Consider the following 24,672-nt stretch of genomic DNA (forward strand, 5'->3'; position numbering starts at 1 on the left):
CCACCCAAAAGGGGAGGGAAATGGTGATGTCAACAGTTACTGCCCCGATTTTCCAGCAAAGAGTAAAGCTGCTAAATCTTACTATAGCTGCTTGAGATCTAAAATGGAAAATGCTTCCCCTAGTGGTAAATATGTATATTTGTAGAAAAATCTACTATATAAAGCTGAGTGTGTGTGTGTGTGCGTGCGTGCGTGCGTGCGTGCGTGCGTCCGGGAATTGGCATCTGCACCGTCGCAGCTACAGCCACAAAATTTTGCACAGTCACACGTCTGGACCCCGAGAGCGTCATAGGCTATATTGTGAGGCGAAATTTTAACCCCGCGCGTTCAAATTCACCAAACAATTTTGCCCCTATCTACATAATGGGGAAAAAAGTGAAAGTTAAAGTGTTGGAGGCGTCGCAGCTACAGCCACAAAATTTTGCACAGTCACACGTCTGGACCCTGAGAGCGTCATAGGCTATGTTGTGAGGTGAAATTTTAACTCCGCGCTTTCCAATTCACCAAACTATTTTCCCCTATCTACATAATGGGGAAAAGTGAAAGGAAAAGTGTTGGAGGCAAATTGACAGCTGCCAGATGTGAACAAGGGGGACTTAAAGAATGAGAGCGATGGCGCCAAAGAGTATATACCGTACAGTTGCTAAGGTGGGACCCCGACATGGGATACTCACCACACACGGGGATATGAACACACACACAAAATGCGCCACACACTACCATGTGCTTGAACACATATACCACCCTCAGCACACATTTCACCACACATACACCAACCTCGCCACATAAAAGTCGAAACACAAAAGTCGCCGCTCAAAACTCACCACGCGCAAAACTCGCCACATGCAAAAAATAGGCTCACGCAAAACTCGCCACAAGTGCAAAACTCACCTCATGGAAAACTCGCCACACGCAAAACTTGCACATGCGGAAAAATTGCCACATGCACAAAATTTGCAACACATGCAAAAGTTGCCTCGCACAAAACTTGCACATACTCAAAAGGCACCAGACATAAAACTCACCACGCGCAAAACTCGCCATGCGCAAAACTTGCTGCACACAACTTGCTACACTAACCTGTCACATGCAACTCGACACACAAAAAGTTGCTACACGCATGTTGCCACACAAAACTCATCTCACAAAAGTCGCTACATGCATGTCGCCACACACAACTCAACACACACAACTTGACAAACGAAACTCGCCCTAAAACACACACAAGTCTGGTATTAGCCTTCAAAAATAAAAATCTGATTAATAAGCAGACAAACTACAAGAGCAACAAATGTACCATATAGGAAATACGGCAGCTGTCAGTCACATGACCTGTCTATTATGTGTATGTGTGAGCTAATATATACTGCCAGGGGGAGGGCTTCCTGTTGGCTGGGGATTTATCAGGCTGCCAATTTAGCTTACAAATACTGAGGTAAAAATACTGAGCAAATAACGTGTTAACGAGGTCTAATACAGGAGATCACACAGGTATATACTCAGTGGCGTAGGAAGGGGGGTGCGGGGGGGGCGGTCCGCCCCGGGCGGCACAATGCTGGGGGCGGCCGGCGCTGCAGAAGAAGATAAAAAAAAAAAGAAAAAAAAAAAAAGACGCCCCTTTAAATCTTCGGGCGGCGCCGTCCGCCGCCACGACCAGGGCCAGCTCCCCCCACCCCCGGGTCCCGCCCCCGCCCCCCGCTCTATACTCACCTCTCCTGGTTCCTGCGGCGCCGGCAGCTGCAGCCTCCTCTGACTCTGCGACGTCTCAGAGCAGAGGGCGCGATGACGTCACTACTGTGCGCGCCGCTCTGCCTCTCTGTCCTGAGCGTCGCAGAGCCGGAGAGACGCTGACTGCACCGGACCTGCGCTGGGAACGGGAGAGGTGAGGATTTTACTTTTTTTTTTTTTTTCTTTATTTCTGACTGTCTGGGGCTGGGGCAATGCTGGAGACCATGGGGCAGAATGCTGGACACACTGGGGCAATACAGGAGACCATGGGGCAGATTGCTGGACACACTGGGGCAATACTGGAGACCATGGGGCAGATTGCTGGACACACTGGGGCAATACTGGAGACCATGGGGCAGAATGCTGGACACACTGGGGCAATACTGGAGACCATGGGGCAGATTGCTGGACACACTGGGGCAATACTGGAGACCATGGGGCAGATTGCTGGACACACCGGGGCAATACAGGAGACTATGGGGCAGAATGCTGGACACACTGGGGCAATACTGGAGACCATGGGGCAGAATGCTGGACACACTGGGGCAATACAGGAGACCATGGGGCAGAATGCTGGACACACTGGGACAATACAGGAGACCATGGGGCAGATTGCTGGACACACTGGGGCAATACTGGAGACCATGGGGCAGAATGCTGGACACACTGGGGCAATACAGGAGACCATGGGGCAGATTGCTGGACACACTGGGGCAATACTGGAGACCATGGGGCAGAATGCTGGACACACTGGGGCAGTACAGGAGACTATGGGGCAGAATGCTGGACACACTGGGGCAATACTGGAGACCCTGGGGCAGATTGCTGGACACACTGGGGCAATACAGGAGACTATGGGGCAGATTGCTGGACACACTGGGGCAATACTGGAGACCATGGGGCAGAATGCTGGACACACTGGGGCAATACTGGAGACCATGGGGCAGAATGCTGGACACACTGGGGCAATACTGGAGACCATGGGGCAGAATGCTGGACACACTGGGGCAATACTGGAGACCATGGGGCAGAATGCTGGACACACTGGGGCAATACTGGAGACCATGGGGCAGAATGCTGGACACACTGGGGCAGTACAGGAGACTATGGGGCAGAATGCTGGACACTCTGAATACTGGAGACCATGGGGCAGATCTCAGGACACATTGAGGCAATGCTGGAGACCCTGGGGCAGACTTCTGGACATACTGGGGCAATACTGGAGACCATGGGGCAGATTGCTGGACACACCGGGGCAATACTGGAGACCATGGGGCAGAATGCTGGACACACTGGGGCAATACAGGAGACCATGGGGCAGATTGCTGGACACACTGGGGCAATACTGGAGACCATGGGGCAGATTGCTGGACACACTGGGGCAATACTGGAGACCATGGGGCAGAATGCTGGACACACTGGGGCAATACTGGAGACCATGGGGCAGATTGCTGGACACACTGGGGCAATACTGGAGACCATGGGGCAGATTGCTGGACACACCGGGGCAATACAGGAGACTATGGGGCAGAATGCTGGACACACTGGGGCAATACTGGAGACCATGGGGCAGAATGCTGGACACACTGGGGCAATACAGGAGACCATGGGGCAGAATGCTGGACACACTGGGACAATACAGGAGACCATGGGGCAGATTGCTGGACACACTGGGGCAATACTGGAGACCATGGGGCAGAATGCTGGACACACTGGGGCAATACAGGAGACCATGGGGCAGATTGCTGGACACACTGGGGCAATACTGGAGACCATGGGGCAGAATGCTGGACACACTGGGGCAGTACAGGAGACTATGGGGCAGAATGCTGGACACACTGGGGCAATACTGGAGACCCTGGGGCAGATTGCTGGACACACTGGGGCAATACAGGAGACTATGGGGCAGATTGCTGGACACACTGGGGCAATACTGGAGACCATGGGGCAGAATGCTGGACACACTGGGGCAATACTGGAGACCATGGGGCAGAATGCTGGACACACTGGGGCAATACTGGAGACCATGGGGCAGAATGCTGGACACACTGGGGCAATACTGGAGACCATGGGGCAGAATGCTGGACACACTGGGGCAATACTGGAGACCATGGGGCAGAATGCTGGACACACTGGGGCAGTACAGGAGACTATGGGGCAGAATGCTGGACACTCTGAATACTGGAGACCATGGGGCAGATCTCAGGACACATTGAGGCAATGCTGGAGACCCTGGGGCAGACTTCTGGACATACTGGGGCAATACTGGAGACCATGGGGCAGATTGCTGGACACACCGGGGCAATACTGGAGACCATGGGGCAGAATGCTGGACACACTGGGGCAATACAGGAGACCATGGGGCAGATTGCTGGACACACTGGGGCAATACTGGAGACCATGGGGCAGAATGCTGGACACACTGGGGCAGTACAGGAGACTATGGGGCAGAATGCTGGACACACTGGGGCAATACTGGAGACCCTGGGGCAGATTGCTGGACACACTGGGGCAATACTGGAGACCCTGGGGCAGATTTCTGGACACATTGAGGCAATGCTGGAGACCCTGGGGCAGACTTCTGGACACACTGGGGCAATGCTGGACACTGGGGCAGATTGCTGGACACACTGGGGGTAATATACTGGACACACTGGGGCAATGCTGGACACTGGGGGTAATATGCTGGACACACTGGGGCAGACTGCTGGACACACTGGGGAAAGGCTGGACACTGGGGCAGATTGCTGGACACACTGAGGGCAGATTGCTGGACACACTGGGGGTAATATGCTGGACATACTGGGGCAGATTGCTGGACACACTGGGGGTAATATGCTGGACACACTGGGGCAGATTGCTGGACAACATGGGGGTAATATGTTGGACACACTGGGGCAGATTGCTGGACAACATGGGGGTAATATGCTGGACACACTGGGGGCAGGACTTGAGGCATGGGCAGAATGTAGATACGGGGCATGATTGGAGACACGGGGCAGGATTGGATCATGGGGCAGGACGGATACGATGGAGGCTGGTGGGGCAGGATGGGGAGATCATATGGGGTAGAATGGATACTCATGAGGGCAGGATACGACAACATATGGCTGGAGCCAGGAATGAGATAAACGGGGCCAGGGTGGGGAATATTATTACCATAGGGGATAATTAAGGGATATTGTTACTGCAGTGATGTATTTATTTTATTTTTTGAGTATACTGTTTTAAATGGGGGGGCGGTCCTGTTACTGTGCAGAGTGACACTATATCACCTTTTTTTCTTCATGTGGTGTAATGTAGAAGTTGTGAAAAATTAAGTAATGTGTTCTGCAAGCGGAGCTCGAGATAACTGTGTTATTTCCTGCAGAAACGAGTCCTGGCTGGAAGGAATGATGGCGGTCTGTGCTGGATAAAAGATGAAGGACTTCACCTAGAGACGTCACTGGTGAGTCAGTGTTACCTATACACTGACACTATACACTGTATACTATATAGAGGTCCTGTGTATAATGTCACCAGTGATCTCTGTATTACCTCTACACAGACACTGCATACTAAGTACAGATCTCCTGTGAATACTGGCACTTATGGTGATAGTATTGTGGTTTTTTTTTTAATTACTGATCAGTATTGTAGTATTCAGTCACTATGTGGTGGTAATATGTGGTCTGGAAATGGTGCGGTGGTATTTGTCCCTTGTATGTAGTATTATTCGGTCACTATGTGGCCTGGTCATGGTGTGGTGGTATTAAGTCACAGGTGTGGCATGTGGGGGTGACACCATTAGGCCCAGTTTAAGTTCTACAAAACAGGAAAACCATTTTTGGTAACCTTTGTGTGTATTGAGCTGGGGGGGGGGGGGGATGGGGGGATGGGGGGGGGGGGGGCGCCAAACTCGGGAACAGCCCCGGGCGGCAAAAGCTCTAGCTACGCCTCTGTATATACTATATACAGGGGAGATGACACACAGATATATACTATATACAGGAGAGATGACACACAGGTATATACTATATAAAGGAGGAGATGACATACAGGTACATACTATATACAGGAGGAGATGACATACAGGTATATACTATATACAGGAGGAGATGACACACAGGTATATACTATATACAGGAGCAGATTACCTACAGGTATATACTATATACAGGAGGAGATGACATACAGGTATATGCTATATATAGAAGATGACATACAGGTACATACAGGAGGAGATGACACACAGATATATACTATATACAGGGGAGATGACACACCGGTATATACTATATACAGGAGGAGATGACATACAGGTATATACTATATATAGAAGGAGATGACATACAGGTATATACTATATATAGGAGATGACATACAGGTATATGCTATATATAGGAGGAGATGACATACAGGTATATACTATATACAGGGGAGATGACACACAGCAGGTATATACTATATACAGGGGAGATGACATACAGGTATATATATATGACATACAGGTGTATACTATATATAAGGGAGATGACAAACATGTATATACGGAGGTGAAAATGAGAGGTGTGAGGTGAAAATGAAAAGGTGCGAGTGCAAAATGAGAGGAGTGAGGGAAAATAGTGTAGTGATCGGAAAATGACAGATGTGAGGTCGAAAAGACAAGTGTTAGGCGGGAATGAGAGGTGTGAGGGAGAAAATGAGAGATGTGATTGGGAAAATGAGAGGCGTGATGGGAAAATAAGAGAAGTGACGTGCTATAACTAACCACAGATATTTACTATGCCCAGGCAACGCCGGGCTCTTCAGCTAGTATATAATATTTTTCATATAGAAATGTTTGCAAACAGTGCAATCATTGCATTAAATACATTTTAATTACTATTTTAAGCTTAATTTCACAAAAAAACAAAATACAAGAAAACTGGTGGCACCTTCCCTTTAAAGGGAATCGGTCATGTCCCCAAAGCCCATTTACCTGCAGATACAGAGTTATTCTGCAGGTTAAAGGGAACACGTTAAAAAAAAAGATATTAACCTGCAGCTATGGAGTTAATCTGCAGATTAATAGTGTTCTGAACCTGCCCGGAGCCTGCACCGAGAGCCTCCGCTACGGGGATGAAACGAACTTTACGCCCTCCTGGAAGCATTTGGGTTTCAGTCTCCTCTCTGTGCAGAGAAGAGCTGTAATCGCTCCCGACACAGACAACAGGATCAGCACTAGGGCCGGCTATCAGTCCGTGCCGGGTCATGGTTACAGACGCTACTCTCTATACACAGAACATTAACTGAGGGCAGTCCCATATGTACCGAAAAATCGGTATCGGAATTATCCGTGTGCCCGTGCGTTTCTGTGGCACACGTGTGCCGCCTGTGTGCCCACTGGGTACCACACGCACCGTGCAGGAGACAGCGCTAAAGTTTAGCGCTGTCCCCTGCATCTGGTGCTGAAGCTGCCATTCATATCTTCTTTGCAGCAGCGTTTGCTGTAGAGAAGATATGAATAATCCTTTTTTTTTTTTTCTCTCATGTTTAAAATAAAGCTCCATGTCCCCACCCCCCTTCCACTCCCTGTGCGCCCGCCCGCTGTTCTTAAAATACTCACCCGGCTCCCTCGCTGGCTAGCGCTGCTTTCTGTCCTGGCCGCACCTTCTACTGTATTGAGCGGTCACGTGGGGCCGCTCATTTACAGTAATGAATATGCGGCTCCACCCCTATGGGAGGTGGAGCCGCATATTCATGACTGTAATCGGCGGCCCCACGTGACCGCTCATACAGTAGAAGGTGCGGCCAGGACAGGAAGCAGCGCCAGCCAGCGAGGGAGCTGGGTGAGTATTTTAAGAACAGCGGGCAGGCGACAGGAGGTGGGCACATGGATCTTTATTTTAAACACGAGAAAAAAAAAAAGGATTATTCATATTTTCTCTACAGCAAACGCTGCTGCAAAGAAGATATGAATGGCGGCTTCAGCATCAGTAGGGGGGGACAGCGCTTACTGTAGCGCTGTCTCCTGCACGGCACACGGACTGCACACGGATAACATCCGTGTGCGGTACGTGTTTTACACGGACCCATTGACTTTAATGGGTCCGTGTAATCCGTGCGCTCCCACGAACACTGACATGTCTCTGTGTTTGGCACACGGAGACACGGTCCGCAAAAAAAACAATGACATCTGCATAGATGCATTGATTTCAATGTGTCTATGTGTGTCAGTGGCTCCGGTACTTGAGGAAACTGTCACCTCACGTACCAGAGCCACTGACGTGTGAAACCGGCCTGACACGGTGCCAGAGCCACGTCAATGACTGAACGCCAAACACTGCAAGGGGAAATAATGTTCAATTCCTCCAGGCAGCGGGGCTCTCAGTACAGTACATAACGCTATTAAACCTGCAAACTTACCCCACAGGTTGTTGTTTTTTAGAACAGCGGGCAGGCGACAGGAGGTGGGCACATGGATCTTTATTTTAAACACGAGAAAAAAAAAAAAAAGGATTATTCATATTTTCTCTACAGCAAACGCTGCTGCAAAGAAGATATGAATGGCGGCTTCAGCATCAGTAGGGGGGGACAGCGCTTACTGTAGCGCTGTCTCCTGCACGGCACACGGACTGCACACGGATAACATCCGTGTGCGGTACGTGTTTTACACGGACCCATTGACTTTAATGGGTCCGTGTAATCCGTGCGCTCCCACGAACACTGACATGTCTCTGTGTTTGGCACACGGAGACACGGTCCGCAAAAAAAACAATGACATCTGCATAGATGCATTGATTTCAATGTGTCTATGTGTGTCAGTGGCTCCGGTACTTGAGGAAATTGTCACCTCACGTACCGGAGCCACTGACGTGTGAAACCGGCCTGACACGGTGCCAGAGCCACGTCAATGACTGAACGCCAAACACTGCAAGGGGAAATAATGTTCAATTCCTCCAGGCAGCGGGGCTCTCAGTACAGTACATAACGCTATTAAACCTGCAAACTTACCCCACAGGTTGTTGTTTTTTTTTTGCATGTGACTGGTTCCCTTTAAGGCTGGGGTCACACTAGCGTGTTTTACGGACGTATGAGAGGTGCATAAAATAGGCACTGCACACGGTTCAATGATTCTCTATGGCCCAGCTCCTATCTGGCGTATTTTACGGTTTTGTATGTCCGTACACAATCACAGCATGCTGCGTTTGTCAGCGTATTGTGCAAATAATACGACAATGAAAGTCTTGCCAACGGATTACATACAGAACATTGTTTTGGGAAGATTTCTGCAAATTGCACATGTAAAAAACGGACCGTATTTTACTACGCTTGGTGTGACCCCGGCCTAATAGTGTTACAATGCTGTTCGTCCGCCACACTAAAAGTGCGACTACTGGGAATAAATTAATTTTATTCCTCCTGAGACCCACCAGTTTTCAGTCATAAAGACTTGCCCGAAGAGACTGATGGGCAGCTCACAGTGCAGGTAATCCGTGTGCAGCCAGCTGTCAATTAAAATACTTGTCCGCGTCTACAGCTGTGGATCAAAATTATGTAAACAGTGACTGAAGTCGCTCCGGGCACAACAAAGTCGACAACTTCCAACAGAAATAAAGTTTATCTTCTTCTGGGAGGGAGAAGAAAGTGTGGCGACTGGGCAGCATTGTAATGCTATTTAACCTGCAGATTAACACTCTCTGTGGTTAAGTTCACACAGGGTGTTTTTGCTGCTTTTTTTATGCTAATTTTCAGCTGCTTTTTACAATACCAACAAAGCCTATGAGATTTAAGAAATCTCATGCACACACTGTTTTTTTGTTTGATCAGTATTTTGAGCTTTGTTGCGTTTTTTGGACATAGAGCATGTCATTTCTTTCAGCGTTTTTGCTGCGTTTTTTCACCCATTCACTTGAATGGGTGTTGAAAAAAACGCAGCAAAAACGCAGGCATCATTATTTGCTGCGTTTTTGCTGCTGAAAATCCGAGAACATTAACATGGACAAAGAAAAAAAAACGCACCAAAAACAAAAAGCATAAAAAACCCGCACCAAATACGCAACAAAAAAGCACCTAAACCGGCGTTTTTGACGAAGCTTCTTTCCTCCCAAGATGATCAGGTTTTGCTGCAGAAAAAAAATAAACTAAATTCACCAATGTCCAAACCATACAGCTTGGCACTTCACAATACATAAATACCCTATTCGGACTTACATATAGAAACAGCCGAAACGAAGAGATCCAGAATAAAATTTAAATGTACAATGCTTATTAATAAATCTTTCAAATATATACAGCAGTGCAGTATAATACACCAGCGCCCTATCCAGAGGTGGAACGCTGGGTAATAATATTCAATTTTAAAGACCCATGTCAGGATCGAGTACGGTATATTTCATATGGTAATTGTTCCTATCCACACTATCTGGCTCAATACATGCTACCTAAGTATGCACACAATAAACTGAATATATACATATACAACCGGACGCCCCAGAAGAAGCTGGTGGCGAAACGTGCCTTGGGAAGAGGTGGGACGCTGTGTTCGTTGTAAGGTAGCTATCCATTTTATCCTTGCTTCTGGTTGTATATGTATATATTCAGTTTATTGTGTGCATACTTAGGCCTCTTTCACATTTCCGTCGGCCCGACGGACGTTGTGCAAACAGTGCATAACGTGGGCAGCGGATGGCAGTTTTCAGACGCATCCGCTGCCCATCATGAGTTCCGGGGAAGGGGCGGAGTTTCGCCGCGCATGCACGGTCGAAAATGGCGGACATGTCGCACAAAAAAAACAGTACAGTGAACTTTTTTTGTGACGACGGTCCGCTAATTACCGACGCATCCAGTGCACGACATATGGAACGTGTGTCCATACGTCGCGATGCGTCGGTAATACAAGTCTATGTGCAAAAAACGCATACTGCGGGCAACTTTGCAGCATGCGTTTTTTGCACAGAACGACGCATTGCAACGTCTTCAAAAGACGGAAATGTGAAAGAGGCCTTAGGTAGCATGTATTGAGCCAGATAGCGTGGATAGGAACAATTTCCATATGAAATATACTCGATCCTGACATGGGTCTTTAAAATTGAGTATTACCCAGCGTTCCACCTTTGGATAGGGCGCTTGTGTATTATACTGCACTGCTGTATATATTTTAATGATTTATTAATAAATCATTGTACCTTTTAATTTTATTCTGGATCTCTTCGTTTCGGCTGTTTCAATATGCAAGTCCAAATAGGGTAATTATGCAGAAAAAATAAGCAGCAAAAACGCCCTGTGTGAACTAACCCTGTAGGTTGTGTCTAGGGACAGGACGGGTTCCCTTTAATTTAGCAACAATATGGAGAATATTAAAGGGGTTGTCCACAACCTCTTCTCATTCCCCAGTTAAAATAAAAAAGCTTAAAGGGAACCTGTCACCCCGAAAATCACGGGTGAGGTAAGCCAACTCACCCAGGGGCGTTCCCGCTGTTGGTCCGGGTCTGGCGCCTCCGATCTTTATCAGATGACATCCTCTTCTTGGCTTCATGCTGCGGCTCCAGGGCAGGCGTACTTTGTTTGCCCTGTTGAGGGCAGAGCAAAGTACTGCAGTGCGCAGGCGCCGAGAAAGGTCAGAGAGGCCCGGCGCCTGCGCACTGCAGTACTTTGCTCTGCCCTCAACAGGGCAGACAAAGTACGCCTGCGCTGGAGCCGCAGCATGAAGCCAAGAAGAGGATGTCAATTGATGAAGATGGGAGGCCCCGGACCAACAGCGGGAACGCCCCTGGGTGAGTATAATCTAACGTCTTTTTCTCCTCTTTCAGGTAACATCGGGGGCTTATCTACAGCATTCCAGAATGCTGTAGATAAGCCCCTGATGCCGGTGGGCTTACCTCACCGGCAATTTTCGGGGTGACAGGTTCCCTTTAACTCGATTCCCGAGCTGGCGCCATTCCAGTGGTGTCATGACACATGACTCTGGCACCCAATCAGCTCTGGAGTCACGGTCTCCTCCTTCGTGCTAATTGAACATGAAGAGTAAGTTAGATCAGCTGCCACTCGGACTTCCTCTTCATGATCAAAACATCCAAAGACTGAGACAGTGATGCCAGCGCTGATTCGGTGTCGGGGACACTTATCACAGCCCCGGGACCGCGAATGCCGACACTGCAGGAACAGCGCCTGCACGGGAGGTGAGTAGAGAACATAGTAACATAGTTAGTAAGGCCGAAAAAAGACATTTGTCCATCCAGTTCAGAAGAGTATAGAAAGGGTTATCCTAGCAGTCAACAACCCCTTTAAAGGGAACCAGTCACCCCGTTTTTTGAGATTGAGATATAAATACTGTTAAATAGGGCCTGCGCTGTGCGTTACTATAGTGTATGTAGTGTACCCTGATTCCCCACCTATGCTGAGAAATACATCACCAAAGTCGCCGTTTTCGCCTGTCAATCAGGCTGGTCAGGTCGGGTGGGCGTGGTGACATCGCTCTTTTCTTCCCCAGCTTTCCGTTGGTGGCGTAGTGGTGTGCGCATGTCCAAGTTCCGAATTCCCTGCGCGCACGTGAAGACACAGCGCGCGATCTGCGCTGTCATCCCTTTCATCGGTGGGGGCGGCCATCTTCCTGGGGCCGCGCGTGCGCAGATAGCGTGCTCTGCTGCACGGGGCTTCAGGAAAATGGCCGCGGGATGCCGCGCGTGCGCAGAAGAGATCGCGGCGGCCATTTTCCCAAAGCCGAGATGCAAACTCGGCTTTGGGAAAATGGCCGCCGGGATCTCTTGTGTGCACGCGCGGCATCCCGTGGCCATTTTCCTGAAGCCCCGTGCAGCAGAGCACTCTATCTGCGCACGCGCGGCCCCAGGAAGATGGCCGCCCCCACCGATGAAAGGGATGACAGCGCAGATCGCGCGCTGTGTCTTCACGTGCGCGCAGGGAATTCGGAACTTGGACATGCGCACACCACTACGCCACCAACGGAAAGCTGGGGAAGAAAAGAGCGATGTCACCACGCCCACCTGACCAGACCAGCCTGATTGACAGGCGAAAACGGCGACTTTGGTAATGTATTTCTCAGCATAGGTGGGGAATCAGGGTACACTACATACACTATAGCAACGCACAGCGCAGGCCCTATTTAACAGTATTTATATCTCAATCTCAAAAAACGGGGTGACAGGTTCCCTTTAAGGACATATTTACTCAGGTTGTAATCAGTGAAGATTTTACATCCAGAAATTCTGTTGCGTACTAAAGAATAAGATGTGACAAAATCTCTTCCATCAGTCGAGGAGAAAAGCCAGTGTAAATTGAACAATGCTCTGGATTTGAGATCTGAAGCCTATGAATTTATGTTGTGTAATTTCACTATGGAATATCTGTGGCTAGCATTAACGTGGCCGAAAACGCCATGATTTGTACATTTTGCAGTAGATATGTCCTGTGTGCATTATACATGTTATATAACATTGGACAGACACAAAACATACGGGATTGTCCATGTTTCTCAGGCAGTCCCCGCAGGTTTTGTGGCCATCTAAGGGCACGTGCACATGATCAGTAAATGCTGCAGGTTGGACGCTGCGTACTTGTGCAGCGTCCAGCTGTTACAGCATAGTGGATGGGATTTCAAGAAATCCCATGCTCATTATGCGTGCAAAGATACCTGCGGCTCACCTGCGGAGACGGATATGTGGCGCGTCTCTCCAGACCACAGTATGTTCATTTCTCTTTCAGAGAAGTGAGCCTCTGTAAGAGAAATATCACCCTAACAGCCGCGGAGACTCGAACATGTCACTCTGACACCCGCGATACTCGGTACATACCCAAGCATCCCCAGCAAACTCGAGTAATGAGCACTTGCGCTCATCATTACAAAAAAATAAATAAAGGGAGCCTGTCAGATCCACCGTGTCCTCCAATACATCAGCATTCAGCCATGTGTGATTACACTCCCTCCCTAACCAGCCCTGTATAAATAATTCAGGTAAATAAATGTTTTAAAAAGGCATTAATAACCTTCGCATTCCCCTTGCTAATGAGGACTTTTGACTAGTTGATGGGATGTTAGTTGTCCCAGACTAGTCAGTCCCATTTCCGTGTTATCACGATCCTGTGGGTGTTATAACAGAATTTGCACAAGTCGGCGCCATCACCAGCTCCTGCAAATCTGCGTACGAGCGCCGCTCATTCCGGCAGCGTCACACCTCTTTAGCCAGGTGTACGCTTGCGAGGCGATGCACATGACCGGAAGCCATCTTCTGAATTCCCGGTCATGCACAGTGCTTATCTGAAGAATGGACGCTTACGCCACGCTACAGTGGCGCAGTGATGCGGCCAGAATGAGCGGCGCTCGTACGCAGATTTGCAGGAGCTGGTGATGGCGCCGACTTGTGCAAATTCTGTTATAACACCCACAGCTGGCTATTACGTTGCTCCTGCAAATTATGTTAAAGGGAACCTGTCACCCCGTTTTTTCAGATTGAGATAAAAATACTGTTAAATAGGGCCTGCGCTGTGCATTACAATAGTGTACCCTGATTCCCCACCTATGCTGCAAAATACATTACCAAAGTCGCCGTTTTCGCCTGTCAATCAGGCTGGTCAGGTGGGCGTGGTGACATCGCTGTTTCTTCCCCAGCTTTGCGTTGGTGGCGTAGTGGTGTGCGCATGTCCAAGTGCCGAATCCACTGCGCGCAGGTGAAGAAAAAGCGTGCGATCTGCGCTATTACCCTTGTCATCGGTGGGGGCGGCCATCTTCCTGAGGCTGCGCGTGCGCAGATGGAGTGCTCTGCTGCACGGGGCTTCAGGAAAATGGCCATGGGATGCCGCACGTGCGCAGATGGAGATCGCGGCGGCCATTTTCCTGAAGCCGAGATACAAACTCGGCTTTGGGAAAATGGCCGCCGCGATCTCCATCTGCGCACGCGCGGCATCCCGCGGCCATTTTCCTGAAGCCACGTGCAGCAGAGCACTCCATCTGCGCACGCGCGGCCCCAGGAAGATGGCCGCCCCCACCGATGACAAGGGTAATAGCGCAGATCGCGCGCTTTTTCTTCACCTGCGCGCAGTGGATTCGGCACTTGGACATACGCACACCACTACGCCACCAACGGAAAGCTGGGGAAGAAACAGTGATGTCACCACGCCCACCTGACCTGACCAGCCTGATTGACAGGCGAAAACGGCGACTTTGGTAATGTATTTCGTAGCATAGGTGGGGAATCAGGGTACACTACATACACTATTGTAACGCACAGCGCAGGCCCTATTTAACAGTATTTTTTATCTCAATCTGAAAAAATGGGGTGACAGGTTCCCTTTAATAACTCCCCATCAACTAGTCAAAGCCCTCATTAGCATAGGGAAAGCAGAAGCTAGATTGTGAGCCCCATCGGGGGCAGCGATGATAATGTGCAAAAACTGTAAAGCGCTGTGAAATATATTGGCGCTATATAGATTATTATTATTTATCTGAATCATGTTATATAGGGCTCCATAGTGAAGGAGTGTAATCACATATGGCTGAATGCTGCTGGCTGGAGGCCATGACGGGACGGACTAAACTGCATATTGGGATGATGGGATGATGGGATGATGGGCTGCAATACTAGACTCCACCACGAGATGGCAGCACATTTTACAAATGCAGCCCAGGAAATGACTTCTTGTAATATGGCAAGAAGGGAATATGGGTATAATTATTGTTCTGTATGGGGATTATGGGTGAAATATCACAAATACACATGCCCAGGAACATACTTCATCTACTTCTGATAGGAATATGGGTATAATTATTGTTCTTTATGGGGATTATGGGTGAAATATCACAAATACACATGCCCAGGAACATACTTCATCTACTTCTGATAGGAATATGGGTATAATTATTGTTCTTTATGGGGATTATGGGTGAAATATCACAAATACACATGCCCAGGAACATACTTCATCTACTTCTGATAGGAATATGGGTATAATTATTGTTCTGTATGGGGATTATGGGTGAAATATCACAAATACACATGCCCAGGAACACACTTCATCTACTTCTGATAGGAATATGGGTATAATTATTGTTCTTTATGGGGATTATGGGTGAAATATCACAAATACACATGCTCAGGAACATATTTCATCTACTTCTGATAGGAATATGGGTATAATTATTGTTCTGTATGGGGATTATGGGTGAAATATCACAAATACACATGCCCAGGAACATATTTCATCTACTTCTGATAGGAATATGGGTATATCTATTGTTCTGTATTGGGATTATGGATGAAATATCACAAATATACATGCCCAGGAACATACTTCATCTACTTCTGATAGGAATATGGGTATATCTATTGATCTGTATGGTGATTATGGGTGAAATATCACAAATACACATGCCCAGGAACACACTTCATCTACTTCTGATAGGAATATGGGTATATCTATTGTTCTGTATGGGGATTATGGGTGAAATATCACAAATACACATGCCCAGGAACATACTTCATCTACTTCTGATAGGAATATGGGTATATCTATTGATCTGTATGGGGATTATGGGTGAAATATCACAAATACACATGCCCAGGAACATACTTCATCTACTTCTGATAGGAATATGGGTATATCTATTGTTCTGTATGGGGATTATGGGTGAAATATCACAAATACACATGCCCAGGAACATATTTCATCTACTTCTGATAGGAATATGGGTATATCTATTGATCTGTATGGGGATTATGGGTGAAATATCACAAATACACATGCCCAGGAACATATTTCATCTACTTCTGATAGGAATATGGGTATATCTATTGTTCTGTATTGGGATTATGGATGAAATATCACAAATATACATGCCCAGGAACATACTTCATCTACTTCTGATAGGAATATGGGTATATCTATTGATCTGTATGGGGATTATGGGTGAAATATCACAAATACACATGCCCAGGAACATACTTCATCTACTTCTGATAGGAATATGGGTATAATTATTGATCTGTATGGGGATTATGGGTGAAATATCAGAAATACACATGCTCAGGAACATATTTCATCTACTTCTGATAGGAATATGGGTATAAAGGTTCTTTGTGGGGATTATGGGTGAAATATCACAAATACACATGCCCAGGAACATATTTCATCTACTTCTGATAGGAATATGAGTATATCTATTGTTCTGTATGAGGATTATGGGTGAAATATCACAAATATACATGCCCAGGAACATACTTCATCTACTTCTGATAGGAATATGGGTATATCTATTGATCTGTATGGGGATTATGGGTGAAATATCACAAATACACATGCCCAGGAACATATTTCATCTACTTCTGATAGGAATATGAGTATATCTATTGTTCTGTATGGGGATTATGGGTGAAATATCACAAATACACATGCTCAGGAACATACTTCATCTACTTCTGATAGGAATATGAGTATATCTATTGTTCTGTATGGGGATTATGGGTGAAATATCACAAATACACATGCCCAGGAACATACTTCATCTACTTCTGATAGGAATATGGGTATAATTATTGTTCTGTATGGGGATTATGGGTGAAATATCACAAATACACATGCTCAGGAACATATCTCATCTACGTCTGATAGGAATATGGGTATAATGGTTCTTTGTGGGTATTATAGGTGATAGAGGATGATAGTGGCAGCACAGAAACAGCCACACAAAAAAAAAAAAAATCTGCCCTGTATAGCGGGGATCAATATGAAAGTTTCCATTCCCATTCAAGTGAACCTGGATGGAAAACAGGCACATAAGACTCAATTATGCCTTGCCTACTGACGAAGAAGCAATACCGAGTCCTATATCAGACATGTGAACCTCTATCACCTATAATACCCACAAAGAACCATTATACCCATATTCCTATCAGACGTAGATGAGATATGTTCCTGAGCATGTGTATTTGTGATATTTCACCCATAATCCCCATACAGAACAATAATTATACCCATATTCCTATCAGAAGTAGATGAAGTATGTTCCTGGGCATGTGTATTTGTGATATTTCACCCATAATCCCCATACAGAACAATAGATATACTCATATTCCTATCAGAAGTAGATGAAGTATGTTCCTGAGCATGTGTATTTGTGATATTTCACCCATAATCCCCATACAGAACAATAGATATACTCATATTCCTATCAGAAGTAGATGAAATATGTTCCTGGGCATGTGTATTTGTGATATTTCACCCATAATCCCCATACAGATCAATAGATATACCCATATTCCTATCAGAAGTAGATGAAGTATGTTCCTGGGCATGTGTATTTGTGATATTTCACCCATAATCCCCATACAGAACAATAATTATACCCATATTCCTATCAGAAGTAGATGAAGTATGTTCCTGGACATGTGTATTTGTGATATTTCACCCATAATCCCCATACAGAACAATAATTATACCCATATTCCTATCAGAAGTAGATGAAGTATGTTCCTGGGCATGTGTATTTGTGATATTTCACCCATAATCCCCATACAGAACAATAATTATACCCATATTCCTATCAGAAGTAGATGAAGTATGTTCCTGGGCATGTGTATTTGTGATATTTCACCCATAATCCCCATAAAGAACAATAATTATACCCATGTTCCTATCAGAAGTAGATGAAGTATGTTCCTGGACATGTGTATTTGTGATATTTCACCCATAATCCCCATACAGAACAATAATTATACCCATATTCCTATCAGAAGTAGATGAAGTATGTTCCTGAGCATGTGTATTTGTGATATTTCACCCATAATCCCCATACAGAACAATAGATATACCCATATTCCTATCAGAAGTAGATGAAGTATGTCCCTGAGCATGTGTATTTGTGAGATTTCACCCATAATCCCCATACAGATCAATAATTATACCCATATTCCTATCAGAAGTAGATGAAGTATGTTCCTGAGCATGTGTATTTGTGATATTTCACCCATAATCCCCATACAGATCAATAATTATACCCATATTCCTATCAGAAGTAGATGAAGTATGTCCCTGAGCATGTGTATTTGTGAGATTTCACCCATAATCCCCATACAGAACAATAGATATACCCATATTCCTATCAGAAGTAGATGAAGTATGTTCCTGAGCATGTGTATTTGTGATATTTCACCCATAATCCCCATACAGATCAATAATTATACCCATATTCCTATCAGAAGTAGATGAAGTATGTTCCTGGGCATGTGTATTTGTGATATTTCACCCATAATCCCCATACAGATCAATAATTATACCCATATTCCTATCAGAAGTAGATGAAGTATGTTCCTGAGCATGTGTATTTGTGATATTTCACCCATAATCCCCATATAGATCAATAGATATACCCATATTCCTATCAGAAGTAGATGAAATATGTTCCTGGGCATGTGTATTTGTGATATTTCACCCATAATCCCCATACAGAACAATAATTATACCCATATTCCTATGAGATGTTGATGAGATATATCACCAGGCGTGTGTAACCCGATATTCTACACATAATCCCATATAGTTACAATCTTTTTTCCCTGGTTCTATTATTAAACTTTAATCCAGCCCTGTGGATGTTCTGATTCATTTAAGTATTTCCATTGAATTCCCTTCTTCCTGTATTACAAGAAGTCATTTCCTGGGCTGCATTTGTAAAATGTGCTGCCATCTAGTGGTGGAGTCTAGTATTGCAGCCCATCACCCCATCATCCCAATATGCAGTTTAGTCCGTCCCGGCCATGACGGACCTCACAGGTTCCCTTTTATAATCACCAGGTTGGGAGACGGACACATATGAGGCACTAATGACAAATCCTGTCAGGTGAGTGACCTATAGGCCTCTGCACAATTTCCAGCCTCACAGTGACCTCTGCACTTTGGCAGACGAGGCAGATAAGGAACGGGTGACTAAATTAATCCAATAACTCCTATTACAAATAACAGAGCATGAAATGGGCTAAACAATATTATGCACATGTCTATGTAGTTCGTTTTTACAGTTACTGTGCTATAATTCTGCGGCCAGTACTAAGCTCAGCATGTACCACGTGTCAAGATGGCGGCACATTAATTTCCACCTCATTAGATGTAGCCCTAGTGCAATAAAGAAAGCCACATGTCCGATTTCCTGCTCACGTCTTTATGTAAAAAAATATGAGGCGCAGTGCCGCCATTTTGTTCCCGCTCCTCCCGCCATTTTGGGCCCTCTTTTCCCGCCATTTACTCTTCGTGGGCGGAGTCTTGGGATTTCCCGCCGAAATTGCCCGCAGTAGTGTATGTAGCCGGCGACTACAGCGAAACTGCGCAGTTATAATTACCGACATGACAGACTCACACTGCGCAGTTCCCTCCTCCTGCCGCAATGAAAAACCTAATCCACCCACAGCTCCTGAGCGGGCAGAGCTAAGCTACAGTAATGTCTCTGCCCCCTCGCAGTAGTGTACCTAGCTAATAGTCATGGCCCCGGCTCCTCACCAGTTCCTGTAGGCTCCTTGCTGACGTCTTCCAGACATGGCGATGAGCTGTGAGGAGAAAGTTTAATCCTGTATTCCTCGGTGCTGGCCGGGGTTGTAGTGATGATGAATGATGACCCCTCACACAGCCCCAGGCTTTATTATAGGGGGGCGGACACTGTATCTGACACGTGAGAGGGGGAGTCTCCTGTCATCTCCAATAAGTATAATGGCTTCCTAAACCACTATGCCAAAAAAATATTGGCAGACAGGCAGGGAAATGGCTTCAGCTCCTGAAACAACTCCTGATTTCACTGATAAATATATTCATCCATTAAAGTGCTGTTCTCAGATTCTTTAGTGGATAAAATGCTAAGTGCCTGTAAAAAAAACACTAGACACATTGCAAATGGCTTCTTGTTAAAGGGGTTTTCTGAGGAGAACAAGAAGAGCATTGGGAGAAGGGACAGAATCTAGTCAGGAGGACACAAGTGTACAAATGGCGCTCACGTGTCCACGCCTCGTGCTGGGAATATAGGAGAATCGTGACTGTGCGCTTTGCACAATTACCGCTCGTCGGGCTCTGTTCACACACAAAGTGACTGCAGGCTTTTCTTGGTGCTTTAGAATTTTTTTTTACTCCCTTTCAGGCAAGGGCCATATTTATTTTATTTTATTCCATCCAATCAGCCCGTATGAGGCTTTTTTTTTGGTACAGGATTTTCTTTTTTACATGAATGACGCCAATCATTTGACCATATGATAATGTGAAATTAACTTTACATAATTCCAACATTGTTTTTTAAAGGGAATATCCAGGATTTAGTGAAAAACAAAAAATGTGCTTAAGCGCTAACAGGTAGAGAAGATAGTTGCTACCTCCCTGCCTGTTGTGCCCAGCACCATTCATCGCCGTCACAGACCGCTCCTGCTGGGGATTCAGCTGCCTCTGCTGATGTTACGTCGACAGAGCGTCGTTTTCTTTTCCACTCCGCTCTGTTGATGGTGCAGGACTTTGGCTTCATTCTGATTGACAGCTGGATTTACGCTGCCTAACTGGGGGAGCCAACTGTCAATCAAAATGACGGAAGTCCTGCCCAATCGACAGAGCGGAGTGGAAAAGAAAACGCTGCTCTGTCGACAGACGCAGCTGAATCCCCAGCAGAAGCGCTTTGTGCCCGTGATGAATGGTGCAGGCACAACAAGCAGGGAGATAGCAACTACCTGCCTGTTAGTGCTTGGGCACATGTTTTGTTTTTCGCGAAGTCCCGGATGACCATTTAAGGCCGATTTTACACATCCTGATCTTTCCAGTACCAGAAAAAAACAGTACCGGAGATATCAATGTCCATGTGTGTAATACTTGTGACGTACGTGTGGCAACCTTGTACAGCTCATGTACCACACGTACCGGCGCCTGGGAAGCAGTGGTACAGTTATCACTGCTCCCCAGCACCGGGTGCTGAGGACCGCTCTCATCATTCTCCCCTGCTCTGCCGGTGATCAGCGCTAGCAGGGTAGAATGTTGAGAGTTATATTCAAATGATAACATCATGAGCAGGCGGCAGCTGATAGGACTACTGCTCCCATCAGTCTACACCAGCTGCTGCTACTAATAACAGAGAGAGCAGGTAGCAGCTGACAGGAGTATTAATCAGCCACCGCTTGAGCTATAAATAAATAAATAAAACTGTATGGGATCCTCTGTATTTTTGATAACCAGGCAGGCAAAACAGACAGTTGCAGGCTGCAACCCACAGCTGTCAGAGTTAGCAAGGCTGGATATCAAGAATAGATAGGTCCCCAAGCTGTTTTTTTTTTTTTTTATTATTTTAGTTATTTTCGTTTTTCGCTCCCCTTCTTCCCAGAGCCATAACTTTTTTATTTTTTGGTCAAAATGGCCATGTGAGGGCTTGTTTTTGATGGACAAGTTGTACTTTTGAACGACACCATTGGTTTTAAAATATCGTGCACTGGAAAAAAGGAAAAAAATTCCAAGTGTGGTAAAATTGCAAAAAAAGTGCAATTCCACAGTTGTTTTGTTGTTGTTTTTCTTTACCATGTTCACTAAATGCTAAAACTGCCCTGCCATTATGATTCTCAAAGTCATTATGAGTTCATAGACACCAAACATGTCTAGGTTCTTTTTTATTTAATCCCTTTCCGACATTGGGCTTAATAGTACGGCAATGTCTGACTCCCCGTGTGGTGCGGGCTCCGGTGCTGAGCCTGCACCTTTCCGGGCACATGACAGCTGATTTATACAGTTGACACGTGCCCGCAACAGCCGAGGGTGGAATTGTGATCCACCAGCGGCTGTTAACTAATTAAATGCTGCTGTCAATCTCTGACAGCGGGACTTAACTCGCGCCAGAAATCCCACCCATCGGTGACCCCCTTCACGTGATCGCTGGTCACCAATGAGTTGGCACAATAACAGAGGTCAGCATGGTTGTCATAGCCAGATTGGTGTGAACACCTGCTAGTGGTCGGCGCTCATAGCAAATGAGCATTTCTGCTACATACAGGCGAACTGATTATGTAGCAGAGCTGATCGGACAAAGTGCAGCTTCTAGTCTCCCATAGAGACTATTGAAGCATGCAAAAAGTAAAAAAATAGAATTAGTCTTACCGGTAATTCGGTTTCTAGGAACCTTCCACGACAGCCACTTCGGAGGTTGTCTTCCCCGCCCTAATCGGGGACAGGAACACAAAGAGGTTAAATACCCCTCCCCTTCCTGCAACCACCAGTGTTTTCCTGGACGCACTAGCATGTATAGTTACCACAAAAGTGCAGGAATAATCCAATAAGAATGTCAAATAGGGAGGGAAATTAGTGCTGTCGTGGAAGGTTCCTAGAAACCAAATTACTGGTAAGACTAATTCTACTTTCTCCAGTCACATTCCATGACAGCCACTTCGGAGTAGTACCAACAGCTAATTTCTCTAGGGAGGGATCACGGCCTGCAGAACTCGTCTGCCAAATGTTAAATCCATATTGAAATTTAGCCTGTAATGTCTGGTGAACGTGTGGATGGACGACCAGGTGGCAGCTCTGCATATCTGCTCTGCCCATGATGTTGCCATCGCACAGGTAGAATGTGCCCTCAGTGAAGCAGGTGGACCCAGCTTCTGAGAAGAGTAGGCCAGGCAAATAGACTGTCTGATCCAGTTCGCGATCGTGTTCCTTGCCGCCTTCTTGCCTTAATTTCGTCCTTTGAACTGGATGAATAGATTGTGGTCAACTCGCCAGGCTTTAGTCTGTTGTAGGCAGGGCCGGCTCCAGCTTTTTGTGGGCCCCGGGCGAAAGAGTCTCAGTGGGCCCCCCCTTTAACACATACCACTAGGGTTGAGCGAAACGGGTCGAACATTTTCAAAAGTCGCCGACTTTTGGCGAAGTCGAGTTTCATGAAACCCGATCCGACCCCTGTGCGTGGTCGGCCATGCGGTATGCGACTTTCGCGCCAAAGTCGCGTTTCAATGACGCGAAAAGCGCCATTTCTCAGCCAATGAAGGTAAACGCAGAGTGTGGGCAGCGTGATGACATAGGTCCTGGTCCCCACCATCTTAGAGAAGGGCATTGCAGTGATTGGCTTGCTGTCTGCGGCGTCACAGGGGCTATAAAGGGGAGTTCCCGCCGACCGCCATGTTACTGCTGCTGATCTGAGCTTAGGGAGAGGTTGCTGCCGCTTCGTCAGAAGCAGGGATAGCGTTAAGCAGGGTCCATTAACCACAAAACCGCTTGTGCTGTAGCGATTTCCACTGCCCAACACCACCTTCGGTGTGCAGGGACAGTGGAAGCTCCTTTTTTTTTTTTTTTTCCTCAGCGCTGTAGCTCATTGGGCTGCCCTAGAAGGCTCCCTGATAGCTGCATTGCTGTGTGTACGCCGCTGTGCAAAGCAACTGCTTTTTTCAAAGCACAAATCCTCTTGTTCCTTCCTTTCTGCACAGCTATCTTGTTTGTTTGTCCACACTTTTTATTTAATTTGTGCATCAGTCCACTCCTTATTGCTGCCTGCCATACCTGGCTGAGATTACTGCAGGGAGATAGTAATTGAAGGACAGTTCCTTTTTTTTTTTTTTTTGTGGGAGATTAAAATTGACATTTCTGCTAGAGTGCCATCTCTGTCTGTGTCATCTCTCACTCAGTGGGCCATAGAAAGCCTATTTATTTTTTTGCTTGATTTGGGTTCCAAAATCTACCAGAAAAAATCACAACATCAATCAGTGGGAGAAAAATATTGGCCTCAGGGCTTGTGTGCCACTCCTTACTCCTGTGTGTGCCATCTCTCACTCAGTGGGCCATAGAAAGCCTATTAATTTTTTTGCTTGATTTGGGTTCTAAATTCTACCTGAAAAAATCAATAAATCAATCAGTGGGAGATTAATATTGGCCTTTGGGCTTGTGTGCCAGTCCTAAGCGTGCCATCTCTCTCTCTCTCAGATAGTGGGCCATAGAAAGCCTATTTTTTTATTATTTTATTGGGTTTATACATTTTCCCTG

At 46.4% G+C, this 24,672-nt stretch overlaps 1 protein-coding gene across 2 annotated transcripts in view; it reads right to left on the reverse strand.

The window, feature by feature from the left end:
• LOC138638601 (ribonuclease H1-like) overlaps window positions 1-20,329 on the reverse strand; it is a 72,298-nt gene extending 51,969 nt beyond the window's left edge. For both annotated transcript variants that reach the window (XM_069728044.1, XM_069728043.1), the window contains exon 1: window positions 20,191-20,329. In XM_069728044.1, coding sequence (XP_069584145.1) covers window positions 20,191-20,228 — 38 coding nt within the window. In that variant the 5' untranslated portion in view covers window positions 20,229-20,329. The remainder of the gene's footprint in view (window positions 1-20,190) is intronic.
• Window positions 20,330-24,672: the final 4,343 nt, after the last annotated feature.

This window comes from Ranitomeya imitator, chromosome 5 (genome assembly GCF_032444005.1).
Source record: "Ranitomeya imitator isolate aRanImi1 chromosome 5, aRanImi1.pri, whole genome shotgun sequence".
Taxonomy (NCBI): Eukaryota; Metazoa; Chordata; class Amphibia; order Anura; family Dendrobatidae; genus Ranitomeya; species Ranitomeya imitator.